The sequence below is a fragment of the Zonotrichia leucophrys genome, chromosome 6, assembly GCF_028769735.1.
Source record: "Zonotrichia leucophrys gambelii isolate GWCS_2022_RI chromosome 6, RI_Zleu_2.0, whole genome shotgun sequence".
Taxonomy (NCBI): Eukaryota; Metazoa; Chordata; class Aves; order Passeriformes; family Passerellidae; genus Zonotrichia; species Zonotrichia leucophrys.
The window spans coordinates 17,629,295-17,647,241 of record NC_088176.1 but is presented as its reverse complement, the minus strand read 5'-3'; the positions used below and the strand labels follow the sequence as shown (position 1 = coordinate 17,647,241).

At 40.8% G+C, this 17,947-nt stretch overlaps 2 protein-coding genes across 2 annotated transcripts in view; one reads left to right on the top strand and one right to left on the bottom strand.

Moving 5' to 3' along the window:
- WDFY4 (WDFY family member 4) overlaps positions 1 to 7,048 on the top strand; it is a 112,772-nt gene extending 105,724 nt beyond the window's left edge. Inside the window, exons 59-62 of the mRNA XM_064716301.1 lie at positions 2,492 to 2,677; positions 3,297 to 3,384; positions 5,568 to 5,679; positions 6,659 to 7,048. Of these exons, the coding sequence (XP_064572371.1) occupies positions 2,492 to 2,677; positions 3,297 to 3,384; positions 5,568 to 5,679; positions 6,659 to 6,725 (453 nt within the window). The 3' untranslated portion in view covers positions 6,726 to 7,048. The remainder of the gene's footprint in view (positions 1 to 2,491; positions 2,678 to 3,296; positions 3,385 to 5,567; positions 5,680 to 6,658) is intronic.
- Positions 7,049 to 13,993: 6,945 nt separating this feature from the next.
- Positions 13,994 to 17,947, bottom strand: part of VSTM4 (V-set and transmembrane domain containing 4) — a 32,172-nt gene continuing 28,218 nt past the window's right edge. The window contains exon 8 of the mRNA XM_064717274.1: positions 13,994 to 16,569. Coding sequence (XP_064573344.1) covers positions 16,444 to 16,569 — 126 coding nt within the window. The 3' untranslated portion in view covers positions 13,994 to 16,443. The remainder of the gene's footprint in view (positions 16,570 to 17,947) is intronic.

Genomic DNA, 17,947 nt, shown 5'->3' with positions numbered 1-17,947 from the left:
ATATGTTGGCTTTTTCCTTTCCTTTCTACTCCCAGGTGCAGGGAGAGCTCCTGATAGCAGTGGGTACAAATCTGTGGTGTGTGCCTGGCCAGAATTGCATGCATGTTGATAGGAAAATATTCTGTGTTGGATTTTACTGCAAACACTTTGGATGAGATTTTTATTCTCCCAACGTTCTACCTCCCAAAAATGTTGCTTTCGTATTTGTTTGGGGTTTTTTTCTCTCTGCTAATACACTAAAACAGGATTTCAGCTGCTCAGGCAACTCAAGGTTGAATCCTGGATATTGTAGAAAAGCAAAATTGAGTTCATAGCAGTAAGAAACCAGGCAGATATTCTCTACTCGGTCTGTGCCAGAGCAGTCATCTCCTATCAGAGCTTAATTAACCATGCAGCCTGATGGCTAGCAATTTGAGGGTGGGAATTCAGTTGTCTGTTCAGTGCCAGCTCAGCCCCCAGCCCTAGCAGTCCTGGTTAGTGTAAAGTGGCCAGTGGCCTCAGCAGGCCAGCTCAGAATATCCTGCTGGTCCCTTGTGAAGTGAGCTGAAGCAGTGCCAAGCACTCAGAAATGAAGGGAGGGCGGGCACGGAGCTGCTGGAGATCCCAAGGGAACAGAGCTCTCTCCATTCTGCACCAGCCAGTACAGCAGCCTTTTCAGGTATCTGCTCTCCTGGAACTGTCCAAAACTGAGACAGCCTGTGCCAGGAACAGTCTGGTGACTGATCCAAATGACTGATCTCCACTTTATTGGAGTGCAAAGGGTTAAGCTGTTTGGATAATAGTGTACCAAAAGGTTCATTTAATAGAGGAAAAACCTTAGAAAATGATGACTGAAGCTTCAAGGAAAATAAAGAGGTCCATATCTTCTGGATTAAAAAATTCTTTTTGATGTTTTTAATGTTTCTTTGATGTTTTGATGTTTCTTTGATTCTGTTTTTAGCAAAACAGAACACAATTCTGAAATGAAGTTTTTGTTTAATTCTTCTCTATATATTTATGTAAAGCTACATGAAAATAGAAACAAACTGTTTCCATTGTGCTACAGTGTTTTGATTGACACAAAATTACATGATTGGTAGCAAGGGTTTTTTCCTGAAAAATTCAGAATGGTTCAAAGCAAAGTTTTGAAGGAAAAAAAAAGGCAAACAGTGAAATAATAACCCTGTATAGCTCTTCATTATATGATTGTTGGAGTTGCTTGAACATCTAGAAGTTCCATCTATAGATCCAAACCCCATGGTATTTGTGTAGTGTAGGTGCAAAATAAGAACTGTCCTGAAAAGTTCATAAACTAAGGAGGATTGTAAAAGCTTGCTGTAATTATTTAAGTTAGTTTTAAATCCCTGATCCAGACCTGAAAAGCACTGTAGATTATTGCCAAATGCCTGGACATCATGTACTCTCATGCAGATAACGTAGCTGAAATTTAATCTCTTGAATTATTGGCAGCTCTGTTTTGAACATGCCATCATTTTTTATCTCCAGAATTCAGCCCAGCAGTGTGAAGAGCCCTGGCCCCAATTGAGGCAGGGGTGAAGTAAGGTGTTAGTTGACTTAAACCAGATGCATGCTGCTAATTTAAGGGCACACTTAAATGTGTCCACACTTAAATATCTGTCCTTTCTCAGAATCAGATGACATTGCTGTTGAGGTTCTATTTAGCTGATTCTTGCTATGGATCAAGAGTAGAAAAGTCATGTAGAATTTCAATTAATAACTTGATCAATATGCACTTTTGATTAGATCATTTACAATTGCCGCATCAGCTCTTGGTTCTTTGTGTTTCCCTGAAGACTAACCTGAGTATTTTCTCCTTACAAGCAGCCTCTGGTAAGGCTGCACCTGCAGGGAGTGGAGGGGAGAGGTGCAAAGGAGGTTTTCTGCATCACGAGTGCAGGGCATTGGATGCAGAGCTGGTCATTGGTCCAATGCAAAACACGGTGCAGAAATGCGATGACAGTGAGCTCCCTGTGAGGGGCAGAAGAGGATTGTGGAATCACCAAAGGCTTCCTAGCTAAGCAGGTGAACACCACGTCCTTGTGTCAGGGAATGCTTATTTGTAAAACTTATAAGAGCACTAGTTCTGGCCCAGAACCTGTGCTAGGCACTGCTTGTGCACAGTCCCTGATGGTCACTGGGTCAGACTGTCAGTCTGCTTTTTTTACTAAAAGCCTGGATTTTATGGAAAACAGAAAGGGAACATTTCATTAAATATTTTTATTTTTAAAATGTGGGAGAAAGCCCCTTTTTTCTGCATTATCTTGCTAAATCTGAGGCAGTTATTTCAGGTTTCTGTGATGTAAAAGTGTCAGAATTTTTCATGGAAAAAAAAGTAATTTTTGCTTTGTCTGGTTTATATCTTCTGCCCAATGGAGAAAACAATGGTCAGACTTTACATCAGAGGAGTTCAGCAATTTCTAATCAGCATTTAAATGTTCTGAGGATGATGAGTGTGGGGCTTGGAGACAAATTGCCTCTCGCTGTGTTCCAGGGTGACATTGTGTCCTGTGCGGGATCTCAGCTGTACCTGTGGACAGTCAATGGGCAGCCCCTGGCAAGCACCAGCACTGCCCCCAGCCCCAGCTGCCACCGCCTGACCTGCTGCTGCTTTGCTGAAGTGATGGACTGGGACACACGCAGCATCATCATCACAGGAAGCACAGATGGAGTGGTCAGGGTAGGTGGATGGGAGAGGGAAAAAGGAATCCTAATTCAATGCCAGAGATTGAGATTTTTTTATTCTAAATGGAGGGACAGAGCTACTAAAAACCCCTGACACTTTATTAAGTGCAGCAGAGGGCAAAAAATGAAAATCAGAGTAAAATATTATCTTCCTATCAACTTTTATCCTCCTGACAAGAGGACTTCTTGCCATACAGGGAGAATTTTGAAAACGTGCTCTCCATTCTAGGGTGATTCTGAAAGCAAAAATTCTGTCACTTCTTAGAAACATGTTTGAATATGGTTTCTGAGCGTTCACATCTCAGTATATTAACACCTACTTTCTCATGAGTAGGAATTTACTGCTGATTCTGCCTCCAGTATGGTAGGTGAACTTCCTGGGTAGGTGAACTTACTGGGATTTTTGATAGCATGTCAGCCCTGCAACCCCACCAGCTCCCTGCATACATTCCTCCAGTGTGACGCCCTGCAGCACAGTGACAGACAGGGAGACAGCTGTGAAATCCCGGTGTTACAAGTCCAATTCCCAACCCCTTGCTGGGAAGCAGAAGCTGAATCTTTCTCTCATAGTTACAACTCATGCTTTTTCCATGTTTGCCCCCTCACTGGCACAGATGTGGAAGATGAAATACAGCAACACCCCAGAGCAAGGTGCTGGGCTGAGAGCACAGAGCGGGGTAATGGAAGAGCTGGACAGCACAGGTATGACCACAGCGGGGTTACTGGGACCAAGTGCTGCTGGCCTTGGTTGGTGGTGAGGAGGAAGAGGGGATGTGAGCACCATGGTGTGAAGGGGAGATGGTGTGGGCAACTTGTGCAGTCTTACTGTGACCAGCGACAGTGGTGGGTGGCAACAGAGAGCACCCCTGAGGGCAGCCATCTCATGGGCACACCTGGATGAAGCTGAAGGCTTTTTCACAGGCTCTCCCAGGGGTTCTGTCAACCTCAGAAGACCTTTCTGCATGAAGCTATAAACCAATGGCTGGAAATAGTCCTGGCTCCAGGAAGTCCACTGCCTGGGCACCCCTGCTGATGGCCTGTACTAAAGTATCCTGGCAGAGTGGGCAGTGCCAATCCTGCTCTGGGATGGAACAGAGCTGTCTTTGCCACCTTAAAACAAGTCAGAGGTCCTTCACACTCATGGGAGGCCAGCAGCAGGCCTAGTGCTTGGAGCTGTTTATTCAAGGCTGTGTGCAGCTGAAGCTGATACCATGGAGTTCTCACAGAGCTGAGGTTATTGAGATGGTGGGACTATGGTGCTGACTGGAACTAAAAACAACTCAAGCTCACTTCTCTGTGCTAACAAATACAGGAGCTGAAACCTGTCAGGAAGCTTTAAAGACACAGCCTAAATAGCACAGCTTTCTTCTTTTCCCAGCGCTTTTTCTATGAGAAAGGAATTGTGGTGTTATTATGTATAATTTACTCTACTTATTTGCTGTGGTCCTCATTACAGACATTCTCTATTACTTCAATTTTAGGCACCCAATTTGCATAAATGTAGAGCTATAGATGTAACATCTCCAAAAAGAAAGATATTATACAGTAATTGGGCATTACCACAGAGATCTTCAGTAGTGCTGTTCATGGAACTTGGCATCAGCATTGCTTAGATTGCTATGTGAAAACATTTCCAATATGCTTCTGTATGTTTAATGGCCTAACCAGATGCTTATCAAACCTTTTGTCATGCCTCAGAGTAGCCAGAGCCAGATGCTTCTAAGAAAGGTGTAAGAACACCTGAGATGCCAGATATGAGATAGTCTGGCTGTGGTAACTTCATATTTGTTTTTGTTCTCATCTCTAATTGAAGAATGTTTTGTCAATAAGTCAAAGCTAAAGACTTAACATCTTTCCAAAATCCCTGTGGTATCCTGTAGTCATTTTGTGGATTCTCTTTACCAATAGAAAATTCTCCTTTGATTTAAGAATATCTGAATTTCTTGTCTATAACTTCCCATGGCAGGTCTTTCCAGGCATAATTCCAAATGCATGTTTTTTAACAGATTGATATTTTAGCTATTTGTAAAATGTATATCTTAAGCAGCTCTCTAAATGAGGACTTAAAAGCCATCCATGGGAGCACAGCAGAACATTCTTGTTTGTGGTTTTCATCCAAGAAGACTATAAAAGATTTGTGCCCACCCCAGGTATCCAGTGATGTGTAGAGACAGCACCTGTTTGCACATGAGCATAAGGCTGTGTGTTTTCAGATGGATACAGGAACAGCATTCTTTAATAAAGAGTTGAAAGGTGTAATCAAAGCAGGGTCATACTCCCTTAACCTATTCAGATATCTACAGAATTATTTTAAATGACCAAATATTCCCACATCTCATTCTGTGCATTAAAGAAAATAAAATTAATACGAAACGCAGTCATTAGAAAGACCAGAGTAACTGTGATTGCGTTATGTTGTTAGGTGTGTCTATGTATGTGTGTGTATGTGAAATGTCCACAGCATTTAATTATTGGTTCTGTTATGAGCAGATTTAGATAAGTTGATAATACTAGGGCTTTATGTAATTTCTTTTTACTAGGCAATTATAGGCTGTATTATATCCTGGCAGCAAAGTATTGTGGGGCATCTTATTAAGCACAGAGCCAGTGAAAACTGATGAACAATTCTGCTGAACTAGGCATGCAATTTAGAAAGCAATAATACACAAATCCAATTTAGCACACAATTGATACCGCCGCACGTCAGCACATGTAACTATCATAGCCACAAATTAAATTGGGATGGGCCTATTTTGCAACAGCACAGGCCAAGATTAAATATATTTGTTCTCAACTTAACAACTTGCTGACTGTAAATAATAACAATCTCATCCATGCTGCCCCCTAGACGCTTTCTAAATATTTATTTTTAAACCACACAACAGGTAACAGGTGTGGAAAACATCTTGTTCTCTGTCGGGAGCTGAACCCCAGCGCTGCCCTGGCTGGCCGGGCGAGCAGGACGAGCGCGGCGGTGACGGCGCTGGCCGTGTCCAGGTAGGGAAAATGCCCAGCAGAGGGGCCCCGGGCTGGGCTCCTGCTGCTCCTCCGGGTTGGGGCTTTTGAGAACTCAGCTGGACCTCTTGTAGCCAAAAGCAGTCCCTCAAGGAGCTAGCCTGGCTAGGTGCACTAATGAATGCTGTTGGGGGAGTCATTGGATAGGTAGGAGACAAGCCAGGAGCAATAGCAGGTTTTGGCCAGAATAGTTGTAGAACTTAGTAGCTGCTACACCATCTCTGCAACATGGAAATAACTCCTATCTTTGGAGATGCTGGAGATACTACCTCCTTAAAATGTGAACAGGAAGTTTTTGGCCAAACAACAGTTTGCTGTTCAACTCCTCTCAGTTTGCACAGCGAGCAGTATTTTGTTTATTCAAGCCCCTCCCGCAGTCATCTGGCTGTAATGTTTGTTGTTATCTCCTAGTCCAGGATGTTATGATGTACTGAAAAAAACTTACTGTCTCTTTCTCTGGAAGTGTTGCAATTTTGACAGTTGATAAAACGTCCCTGCATTCTGCATGCTCAGCCTTAGAGCAGTTAGTGTGATGTTGATGTGCATTGAAAGGGGGAACGTTCAGGGTGAGGGTTACTTGCATTACTGTTGGTGGCACTGCATGCAGCAGAGGTTTCATTGGCTGAAACCAGGACATTGTGCTAACAAGTCTGAATTCTGAATCTGGACAGCAGATTATTTAACATCCATAGAATCTCAGAGAAGGCTAAGACCTTCTGAGCTCGTTTAGTTGTCCCAAACTCACCCACTGAACTCTAGAAAATTTTGGATCCAATTCTAAGCTCAATCTTTGAACTACCAAACTCTGAATATTTAATAACATGGGTCTTCAATTTTAACTTTAAAGAGAATGTTCGCCCCTGAATATTGCATCCTCCTAATTGCTGCACATACAGAAAAATCCTTGATCCTGTTTGTGTCATCTCCCTCAACATGGTTTTCTTTTTCTCTCTTTCTCAAGAAATTCCTCCAAGCTCCTAGTTGGTGATGACTGGGGAAGACTCTACTGCTGGTCTGTGGATGGGTAGGAAGAAACAGTCACGATTTCTTGGTTTTTCAACCTTTTGGATGGAGAGAAAATTTATCCTTCAGAGCATGAGAGAAGCAGAGAAACTGGAAGCCTCTGGTTGGGGACTGAATGTTAAGGGAGTTGTTGGACTGACCCTGGAGTCAAGCATAATTTAAATTAGACACTGGACCCCAAAGTTGTGAGAGAAACTGACACATATGCACATAGACAATGAGATTTTTTGTAGTATTTGTCTTGGGAAAACTTTTGTATTTAAAATGTTATTTTAGATACTGAATTTGACATAATACATTGTATTTCACAAATATTATTTAGCCAATAAAACTGCCTTGATTATGCCAAAGAGCAGTGTAGCTTAATAATAACATATTGTATTTTTAATATAATGGGATAAAAAATACTTGTGCTTCAAACAGGTAAATGAGTATGTCCCAGTATTTTTGTTCTTCACTGACATGCAAGAATATTAATATCTCCATTCTTACTCTTTCCTTCTCCCTGAATTTGCATTAAAATATATGCATGCCTTTTGAAAAGCTATTTTGTTTGCAAAGTGGAGTTTGGAATTCTCAGCCTGATGCTAGTGCTTTTATCCAGCACCTCTGTGAACATGTGTTATGGTGCAATGTTTCCTGTCTCTGACTTTTTCTTTATAATAAGGCAGGCAAAATGTAAGGAATTGGTGAGGAGAAAGATCTGACATGGCTGGTCAACATATTCATTAATTTTCCTTCTTTTCTGTCTTCCTTCTAACCTTGTCTTTGTACTCTCTGGAAGTTCAGTATATAGGACATTTTCAGGATTTACCTCCACAATCTCCCTTTATGGTAAAAGTGACTATTTGTAGTAAATGAGGGCTGATACTATAATGTAATAAATTCATTTGCCATTTGTGTCCCTAGTGGGGATGGAAAAACAGTGAAAAATCAGCCTCTTTAACATTTTAGCATAATTGAAAGGAGTTAAATTGAAAACTCCCTCTCCCTTCTGCTCCTCCTTGACCTGGTGAAGAGATTGAATACCTTAGCTCACATGCAGAAGGGCTGAACAGCCCCACAGGCAGAGCAGCAACCTGAACATGCAGACTGGGTCAGAGATGTGCCAGGAAGAACACGAAGGACACTAAGGGCATTTTGTTCATACCACTAAACACATCCTTGAGCAGATAGCTCCCTGATTTCCAGTGCACTGGAACTGGATAGCCAGCAGGAATGAAGCCCCATGTGTGCTGCAGATGAGGAGCTGCTGTATGCCAAAATCTTGGTGCTACAGACTTGCTAGCATCATCAGGAGGAATCTGGAGTAGAACACAGGTTTTTACCAGTCTTCTTTTAATTACGTGATCAACTACTTCTTCCTATGGGACACTGCTTAGCTAATGACTCTTCCTTTGAATTATGTTGCTGAAGGAGCAAATCCTCCTGTAGCAAACAGCCTCCTTCCCTACAGAGTGCTGAGACATGTCCCCACCACAGCCCCCCCGGGCTGGCCTGATCTCCACAGTGAGTGAGCTAATAGCTTGTGCAAAATCCTGTAATTAGATGTAAGCTCATGATGCAGGCATACAAGGAAGTCTGCATTATGTCTACACAGATAACGTCTGGTCTTCCTTTCTGACCTCCACGTGCATGACTTGGCGAGTCAAAAGTCTTTCTGTGCTCAGGGAAACGTACACTGAACACAGGTCAGGACACACCAATATTTAAATCAAAATGTGGAGCAAATGTGAGCTCTGCCTATCTTTATTTCTCCCGAAGAACCAGGTAAAGATCAATTGTCAACAAAGGTATATTACTTCTTTCTTCTTCCTTCTGCACACTCCTTAGAAATAAGCTGGGATTTGGATATGCGGACAGCAAGACTTGGATTCCTGTCAACTGCAAATACAGCTTTACTGAACCATGGTAAAGGTGATTAGGAGCAGTGAAAAAAGGTCACTACCTGTGTTTTCATTTACCTGGTAAGCATCTTGAATAGCTTGCAAATTGTCTCTTCCTTCAGCCTTTCCATGCAGCCTGTTTGCCAAGAGCAGATGGTCCCTGTTCTAGAGCTGGAGGGGCACTCACTGTGCAGCCTGGGCAGCTGCACAAATGCCTCCAATACTCCAAACATCAACCTGGCTTTGTTTGGAATAAGAGCCCAGCTGTAGGCTGGCCATGCATGTATTTGACAGGCTCAGCTCCTTGTGCCTAACATCAGTTCTCTTAAATCTTCAATAGTTGCTTCAGCAACACCTGTTTTGAATCACAGAGACCAGGTCCAGAGTGTACATGTGTGAATGAAGTCAGCATGTTAAATGTTTTCCCAAGTCAAGCTTCTCCTCATCTTCAAGGAGCTGTAATTTGGGAGGATATAAAAGGCAGATGAATATAAGTTGGTTGCAATTTTGTCCTGGTAGAAGTTCTCATTAGGAATGATTTGCTGTGCAACAATGCTTGGTTGAAAAAAATTTGGGTTCTTCTCTAGCTCCAGAGAATTTTTCCACAATGACATAAATCATTGGAAGAAACACATACTGTCAGTACCAAATGCATGACTCAGAGTGCAGAGTTAAGGCACAAATGTCAGCATCCTGCAGTCATCAAGTTTCTAGGCCTGATACAGCCTGTGTGTGTGACAGGGGTAGAATGCTACCAGGTAATTTTTCTACAGGTAAGTCTCTGGGACACAAAAATTTTGCTCAAAATTTGTAATAAGTGGTTGAAGAATCAGCTCTAACCACCCCTCTTGCAATCACCCATTTTAATATTTGTTTTGGTCTCCTGTGTATTTGGTAAATTTTGAATGTCCATGAAAATGTCCAGGACATTCCATCAACTCTGGATGTGGAGGTGGCTTTGATTGATACATAGAAAAGACTTGGTGCTAGGTCAGGGGCAGCAGTGCTGTGAACTGTGAATATCCTGATGTGACGCTTGCTTGGGATGTAGGGGCAGCAGATCGAGAATATGCTTGGAAAATGAAATCTAGCAATTCCACAGCAAATACTTTTAGCATAACTCCATTGTTACTGTAAATGGAACAGTGTGAACATCAACAGACTGTTATAATTATCTCAGAATCTACTTTTGCATGGGCAAAAGTAGCTCAGGGTTAGAATTATCCTTAGAATAAATCCAATGCCATTAGGATAAGAAATGCAGAAATAAGTTTTAACTCTGCCCTATAGGGAAATGAAGAAGAGAAATGTGGAACAACCGAACATTTGTGACTTTAAAAACTAGTTTAATCTAATTGAGTACCATAAACCCTACAATGCCTTAATTACACTTATTTGGTTATTACAGGCTATCTTGCTTCCTTTTTCAGCAACAGAACTCAGTGTTACACTGAGCATTAAGTAGAGTCTGATCTCTAGCATCCTCCGGGCTAGTTAGCACTCATGAGGCAATATTTGCCTTATGCTGCAAGGCCTTTCCATCCTCAAAAAAAAAAGAATTTGCTTGAACCTTTTTTGATAAAACTATGCAAGGAAATCTGTAATTCCCACAGGGAAGTTTTCCCTGTAGTTGTCACTATGTGCCACTCTTCCCAACTCAGGGATCAGTTGTTGCATTATTGGTGTCACTGTTCAGATGTGTGCATGCCAATTACTGTCACTGAAGTCACCCAGGCTGATGGGGAGGTGTGAGAAGGTACAGGCTGGTGTAATTCCTGTGGAGGATTGTCAGCTCTCTCTATACCTTTTTTCTGACAGACAGTTTGCTATCAGAGCTCTTCCCAAGCATCATGAGGCTCATGAAAATTTGCCACATTAAATTTTTAAAGGGCTCATCTGAAAGGGTTCACCCTTATTCCCTTCACTAGGTTTAAGTGTCCTATGGAAATGTGGTACCCAGAACCAGGCAGCCTTCAGCAGCACCCTGGAATATTAATGACCATAAGATTTGCTGTAATGAGTACTGAGCAAATGTGCCCTTCTGATGGGGACAGTGGTGCGTCTGTCCAGCAATCACTTGATGTATTTCATATTCAGGTGTTGCAACTCTATGCATGAGGAGACTCTGGTGTAGAGCAGTCATGGGAATAGCAGCAGCATGGGAACTTTCCTTGTTTCAGGTCAGGAATTGTCTCCTTGCTCAGTTTGGACATGAGGCTCTCAGGACTTTGTTTCTCCCTTGCACAGATGTTCTCTGGCCAAGAGAGACAACCAATTCTCCTGTTCCCATGTCTACTCCAGTTTTGATGGGATTCTCTGCTCCCCTGAGGGGAGAACATGAGGTGAGCCACAGGGGCGAGAGTGTTCTTTGGCCCCTCCAGTGCTCAGCCCATTCCCTGCCATCTCCTGGCTGTGGCATCTCCAAGAGAAGTGGTGGTAAGTTAAGTCTCTTCAGCCAATGTCAATGTCTTTTACTTCTTAATTTACTGACACTGCTGGACTGACCAAAATCAAATGTAGTCAAGGTGCAGTCATTTAAATTCCCCTCTTTGACTGACACAGTTGCAGAATACAAGATCTAGTAAGCAAGGAAAAGGCTTTGTGTGACAGTGGGACTGTGGATGCTGTAAACCAGGAATTCCAGTAGTTATGGAAATAACCAGAGCTGCTGCCAGATTGTGAGATTATTTGGTTGGGAAGGTGAAATCCTGATTTACTCCAAAGCCTTTGTCTGCCTGGCAGGCTGGCTTCAGCCAGCATTTGTTGGCTTTTGTTGTGTCAGGACTCATTTGCCACCTTGTTGTATAGCAGCCTGTGGTGTTCATGGGGGCTCTTCAGAGCCTGATTATGAGCTGAATATATACTGCATATCTGGGCTGTATATTTACAGGCCCTTCTCTGTGCCAGTGCTGGGGCTCTGATAAGTGGGAGGAAGCCCACTAGAAATCTACTGAAGCAGGTCTAATTGAACCAAATAGACCAGCTCAGTAGAGTAGAAAATAGTCCTTATATATCTACTCGAAGAAGATAATGACCTTTTAAATAACAGAAGCAATTTTATTTCAATACCCCAATTACTCTGAACTCTCAAATGTCAAAGTGCCAAGCACTTTCAAAATAACTTAATTTAGACATTTATAGCACTTAGACACTGCTAGTTTCTTATCTAACCTAATTATGGGTTGTACAGGAAATTGCAAAGCATCCCAATTAGTGTTATTTTTTATAGTGATGCATAGGAGCGGCCTTTGCCATTTGCTGTAATCATGTGCATGGTGATTTACTAATTTTGGCTTCTGTGTTAATTCTTCTATCCTCTGGTTGTTCTTTGAGAGCAAGCAAGGAGGAAGTAGAAGTGAGCATAGCTATGTTTGTCTGAGGGATTCAAAGGGCATATTTTCCTCTGAGAGCAGAGTATATTTGCAAAGCAGGACCCTTTAAGATGAAGAGGTGCCATGTAGAAAATAACAGCTGAATAGCAAAATTGTTGACCTTCCTCTAACCTGAGCACTTAGCCCATGATTCTTGACTTTTCTTATGCAATGTGCACCTTGATATAATAAGGTCAGGTCACATCACTGGAGAAAGAACAACATCATCTTGTAATTAATTACACATCTATAAGTATCAAAGCAACCCACTGCAATATTACAGAAAAGAAAATTTCACCAAGTATAATACGCTTTAGTGTGAGAGGTGCAGAATAAATGGATTTAGCTCTTTTTAAGAAGAACTGCAAGGCCAAATTAATCCCTGGCCTAACTCTCCAGCTTCAGCCCCACAGGACTAGTTCAGGGAAAAGAGATGTGTAAAGCTGCTCAATGATTGGAAACAGCCCAGCAATGTGGGTAAGGAACAAGATAGACACAACAAGGTGCCAAGACAGGAGGATTCCTGAAATGCCCATTGCTAGGCAAGAGCCCTCCACTGACATGCAGTCTTTTGATCAGCCCAACCAAGGCAGAAAAATGGAATGGAACCTGCTGATGAAACAAAGCACATGGAATGAGCACATTTCACATCAGTGCAGAAAACTCAGATGACTACTTATTATGCAGTAAAATTTAGGAATTTTATCTTTTACCCTGGCAGGTTCGACTGAAGCCAAAAAGGATCTTGGAACCTGGATGCGACTCACCTGAGTGTGTTGGAGAAGCCCTCTAAAAACAGAATTTAACCTACAGATTAAACAGTAAATGCAATCTTTTCTGGTCTGAGTCCTTCTTTGCCAGCAGCTTCTGGCCAAACCTTGGCTAAGGACACAAGTTTATTGAACTTTTTAATGAAGAGAACCCCACAATTACGTTGCAGTTATACTAAAACAAATTATTTGCTTGCAATTGCAGAGATAATGACATGCTGACCACACCTACCAATTAGAAAATTGTAATAAAGAGTAATAAAATACCTTTTCCTTGGACTGCAGATTCAACCCCCACACAGCCTGTGACACTAATATGATTTACTCCTATTTGCTGATGGAGGATTCTAGTAATAAAATTTAATGTGGAGGAACAAGGTGCATTTAACCAAAGCTGTAAACATATCTAATTCTATTTAAAGCTATAGGGTGCAGTACATTAACATTTAACAATCTGATATTAAATTGGTGTGAAGCTAATAGAGCTGTATTTGTTAAGATTTCTGCACAAAGCCATCTTTTACCAATGAAAACAGAAGGAGTAACCAAAATAGTGTGACTCAACAGACTCCAACTGCTGCTTAATAAGGTACTAAGAGTCTTCATGGGAACTCCTGTCATAAAAGAACTGTGGGCCACCTTCAGCTCTGCTGCTGTTCTGCTAAAGCCAGAGAGAGTTAGGCCAGGGATTCATTTGGCCTTGCAATTCCTCTTAAAAGGAGTTAAATCCATTTATTCTGCATTTCTCACACTAAAGCATATTACACTCAATGAAATTTTCTTCTCTGTAGTCTTTCAGTGGGCTGCTTTGACACTTACAGATATGCAATTCATTGCAAGATGGTATTTTTCCTTTCCCCAGTGATATGATCTGACATTATTAAATCTAGGTGGACATTCCTTAAGAAAAGATATAGGAAATGTCTTCTTGGGAGGATGGGTGTTCTCCTGAGTAATATTTCTGGCCTTGTTTCACTCAGCTGGTCTGTTGCCTTTCAGGACTCTGCTGCCTCCTGAAGTCAGTTCCAAACAGAAAACATTTTAAAAAGCTGGAATTGTCTGCAGAATGAAGAATTCAATTCCAAATACTGCGACTTTCTAAATGCTGTGTAAGAGATAAAGACATGTCCTTCAATCGAGGAAGCAATATCCCTCTCTAGGAAGCAATAAACCCTACAGAGAGACTAAGACAACAAATCTTACAAAAAAGGTAATTTATTCAGTTCAATTAACTATTATTTTTGGGAATTAGATATCAAACACAAACAAGAATATATAGGATATTAATACATAAAGAATGGTATTCATTAACATGCTGGTCATAAATATGCAGTAGAAGATTCTTCTGAACAATGGGCACAATGGTCAGCTCAATGCAAAAGAAATGTTTCTAACCAAACCTGAAAGTTTTCACAGCTAAGTGAAATCATTAAGTCAAATCATTAATGTGTTAGGATTTTAAATTCCAAAGTAGCAACTAATAAATTCTCTATTTGTCTAAGGCCTTTTGAACAGCTGTCTGCATTACAGATGTCCTCACTGAACAGTCAGTCAGGATGTTCCAAAATTGATCCCTGAATGTTGAATCACTCATTAGCACCAGTTTGGTTTTAGTCAATGAGTTGATTGCTGTGTTAACTGGAAGTCCAACACCTGATCAGAGAACAAGAAAAGATACCATGCCCTTTTGGTGGGTGATTAAATCCTGGGATAATGCAAAAGTGAAACAAACATAATTTTTGACAGCTCACAAATGCAGACATTAAAAATGCAAATAATTACTAACAAATCTATTGATGAAAGCTGGCCTTAGTTTGGAAAGAACTGTTTTGATGAAGGAATAGAATTGGAATTAGTACTGTACATAATGGTCAGCCTGATAAACTTTTCTTAAATCCCTTTTTATAGAAGAGATTTTTATCCAGTGTGGAAGAAGATGACTGCATTTTATATTTACAGATCCTGGCTAGACAATAGCAGATTATGTGTGCTGCCTAATCTCTACCTCTACTGTTCAAAAAAGTTAAAAAGCAGTTTACACAGACTTGCTTATTCTGGTGAATCCCTCCAAAAGGCAGTGATGTGCTCTGTCACATGGGTGCCCTCGGATGTCTGTCCCCATCCCTGATTGTCCTGCCACCTCTCCTGCACTCCCATGTAGTAGCAGGAACAAGGGCACAAGTGTTCCTGTGGTGATTCCCAGCTGTGCTCTGGGCCCGGGTGAGAAGCTGCTCTATCACTGAAGGGCTGTGACCTGTAAAGGAAGAAGCAGCTTGGGCCATCTTAGTTATGACTCCAGAACCCAAGGAGTGCTACTCCAAAATCCACACTAGATACTGCTGAATGAGTGCCTGTCATGGGGCTCCCTCACAGACCTGGAGAGGAGCTGGCACGTGCCAAGTATCGGCTCTCCATCATCTGATGGTGACCTAAAGAGCCCAAGTTCTACATCTCCATGAACTGCACAGTTACTCAAGGGTTAAAGCCTCACAAGAGCTGAAAGATGTTAGGTATTTTAATTATCACTGAGCTTTGGGGACATTTAGACATTGAAGATACACAAGCCTGAAAACACAGTCCAGCTGTGAAATGACTGAAATGCCCCGGATGGCACAGAATGGCTCATTTTCTATGAACCTGTATCAAAGGAAAATGAAGAATGCCTTCTCAGTTATCAAGAGGTAAGGAAAGAGGAATTTTATTTTGTAACCTGATATTAGGCTCATTTCCCTGTCTCCTGAGCCCTGGTCTTTCCAAAGAAATAACTCCAGTCAGCAGGGCTTTACAGAATCTGTTCCACACAGAAGGAGAAGCTGTGTATTTTTTTCCTCTAGATCAGCATCTCATTAGTGCAGGCTACAGGAGGGAACTTTGGTTTGGAAATACCACACTAAATTAAGACCAAAAGCAGTGTCCTGGTTCTCTCAGTTTTTTACTCACTATCAAGTTTTTCCTACTCCCAATCAGAATTCTAAAAAATCAAGTCATGGGAGATGTTCTCAAGCTATGAATATTCTTCCTTAAATCATGGGGGTTTAACTATAAATGTTCCCTTCAGATTATTTTGAAATATTTTATTTCAAGCTATACTAAAAGTAACATAAGTTTTTAAAGACAATGTCATTTAGAAAGGGAATTTGAAAACACAGAGCACAAACCTTTTCAAATATTTCTAGAGAAGGGGAAAAGAAGTAGAAAAAGCAATTTTAGCTTTTCCTTGGCTGTAGCAAAAAGTCCCAGCTTTACTGGGTTATTATTTTTCTGATGGGGTGAAATGCATTAAAGTGGCCATTTTCCTGGTCTGTGGTCTTTCCCTTCAGTAGCAGGCTGATGGGTATGGATCCTGCTGTTTGTCCTCCTGAGGCCTGCTAAGATACTGATGTTGGCAGCTGGACCCATCACATCAGCATTAAAGAAGGAATAATGTTTAGTGTTAAAAATGCCCCAGGTGGACCTTCAGTCCATTTCCAACAGAGGCATGGAACACCACAAAGGTATCTCTGGAATGTCACTTGTTGGCCAGCTGCTTTTTCTATGATTACCTTCAACTACATCATGTTTAGACATCTCACAGAAAAACAGAAATGCATGAATGGAAATAAAAAAATAAGGACATTTGTATGATTTTTATAAATAAACAGCACGGTAAGAATTAAATAGAACACAGACAAAGGACATTTATACAGGCACGAACTATTACAGCTTGTTCTCCTCAAAGAGTATCTGTGCGTAGACTGTCATACTGGAAATGCCTTTGGCTTCCTGAATTGGCTTCATCAGTTCAAGTTCAGCATATGTTAAATTCTCCTCTGCAATTTTTGGCTGCAAAACAGAACCAACAAATTCGTTATAATGCCGTTGCCATTGAATGCACATATTTTATAATATTGGGTATAGTTCTTCTCTCACCCATTCCAATTCTACTATGTTGTTAAACAATTTACTCTGCATTAGAGCCAATTCATAGAAGATGAAATAAAAATAATATTAAAAATAGGAAACAGGGCTAAGAAGGATTTTCAGATTTGCTTCTGATTTAACAGACTATTTTGACAATTCAAATATTAAAGATTTGAAAGATGTATTTTAGCAAAATGTTCAGCCTCCTTAACACTAAATTTCCCAATTTTATTTATTGCAGACTTCACAATTTTAAAGATATATGCCAGATGTGCTTTCCAGCTGTAAACCTTGGACCAGTTACATCTCTAATCACAGCCACTCACAGAGCCTCTCAGTATATTTATTAACAGAACCAAAAAATGTTAAAAATACAGAGAAGGCAGAAAAAACTGGATAGAATTACTGCCATTCCAGTGGAATTTCACCACTTTTGCCAAGCTGTAGATGAGTTCAGAGTTTAGAACAAAGGCCATTCCACCAAAACTGTTTGCTGTATTACCATGATTGAATTTGACTTAAAACTATAAAATTTATCTCAAAAGCTAAGGGAGACGGTCAATAAAATTTACTGAACAAATTTATCATGTGTGGCAGAAGCTGCCTACTGCTATTTGCAGCTTCATCCAGACTCAGGTGGTTTAGGGGAGGAAAATCTTGTATTGTGCTCCTGTATGTGTTTTGCTCACAGTTGGGAGTGGGTTGTTCATGTCTAATTCACCTCAGAAAATGTAGCAACAAATAAAAGAGTTGCTGTGGAATTGCATGAGACCTTCAGTACTTGAAATGGATTTAATTTTATCTGTAGAAGATTGAGGTTTATGCTGTCCGAAAAAGGGCTAAGTTCTACAGCCCTGTGCAAGTGAAGAACAAGTGGAGAATTTGTTCTTTATTTTCTTGAGTACTGTGTTCTACCCAAATAACTGGTGTCCTCAAGTGTAGAAGACAATTTAAAAACCGAAACATTTCAGCCAAGCAAATTTTTGCAGTCACAAGAAGTAACCATGAAAAGGCTGCATTTCTCAGACTAAGAAATGGCAATTGTAAACTTAAAACTGAACTTTTAAAGTTCATAAAGTTTCAAAGTTCATAACCCAAGATTTTCCACACAGTACTTAAATGTTAGGAAGAAATTGTAAATATTTGCCAAGGCCAAAAGTTTCACATTTTATTTATTGCTTATTTATTTCTGATTTAATACAAAAAATTTCTGTTTCCTTGAAATGTGTTTGAATAAGTATTGTATTGTCTTCTGCCTAAAAAGATAAACATCTAATACCCTCTGAAATCAGCCCCTGTG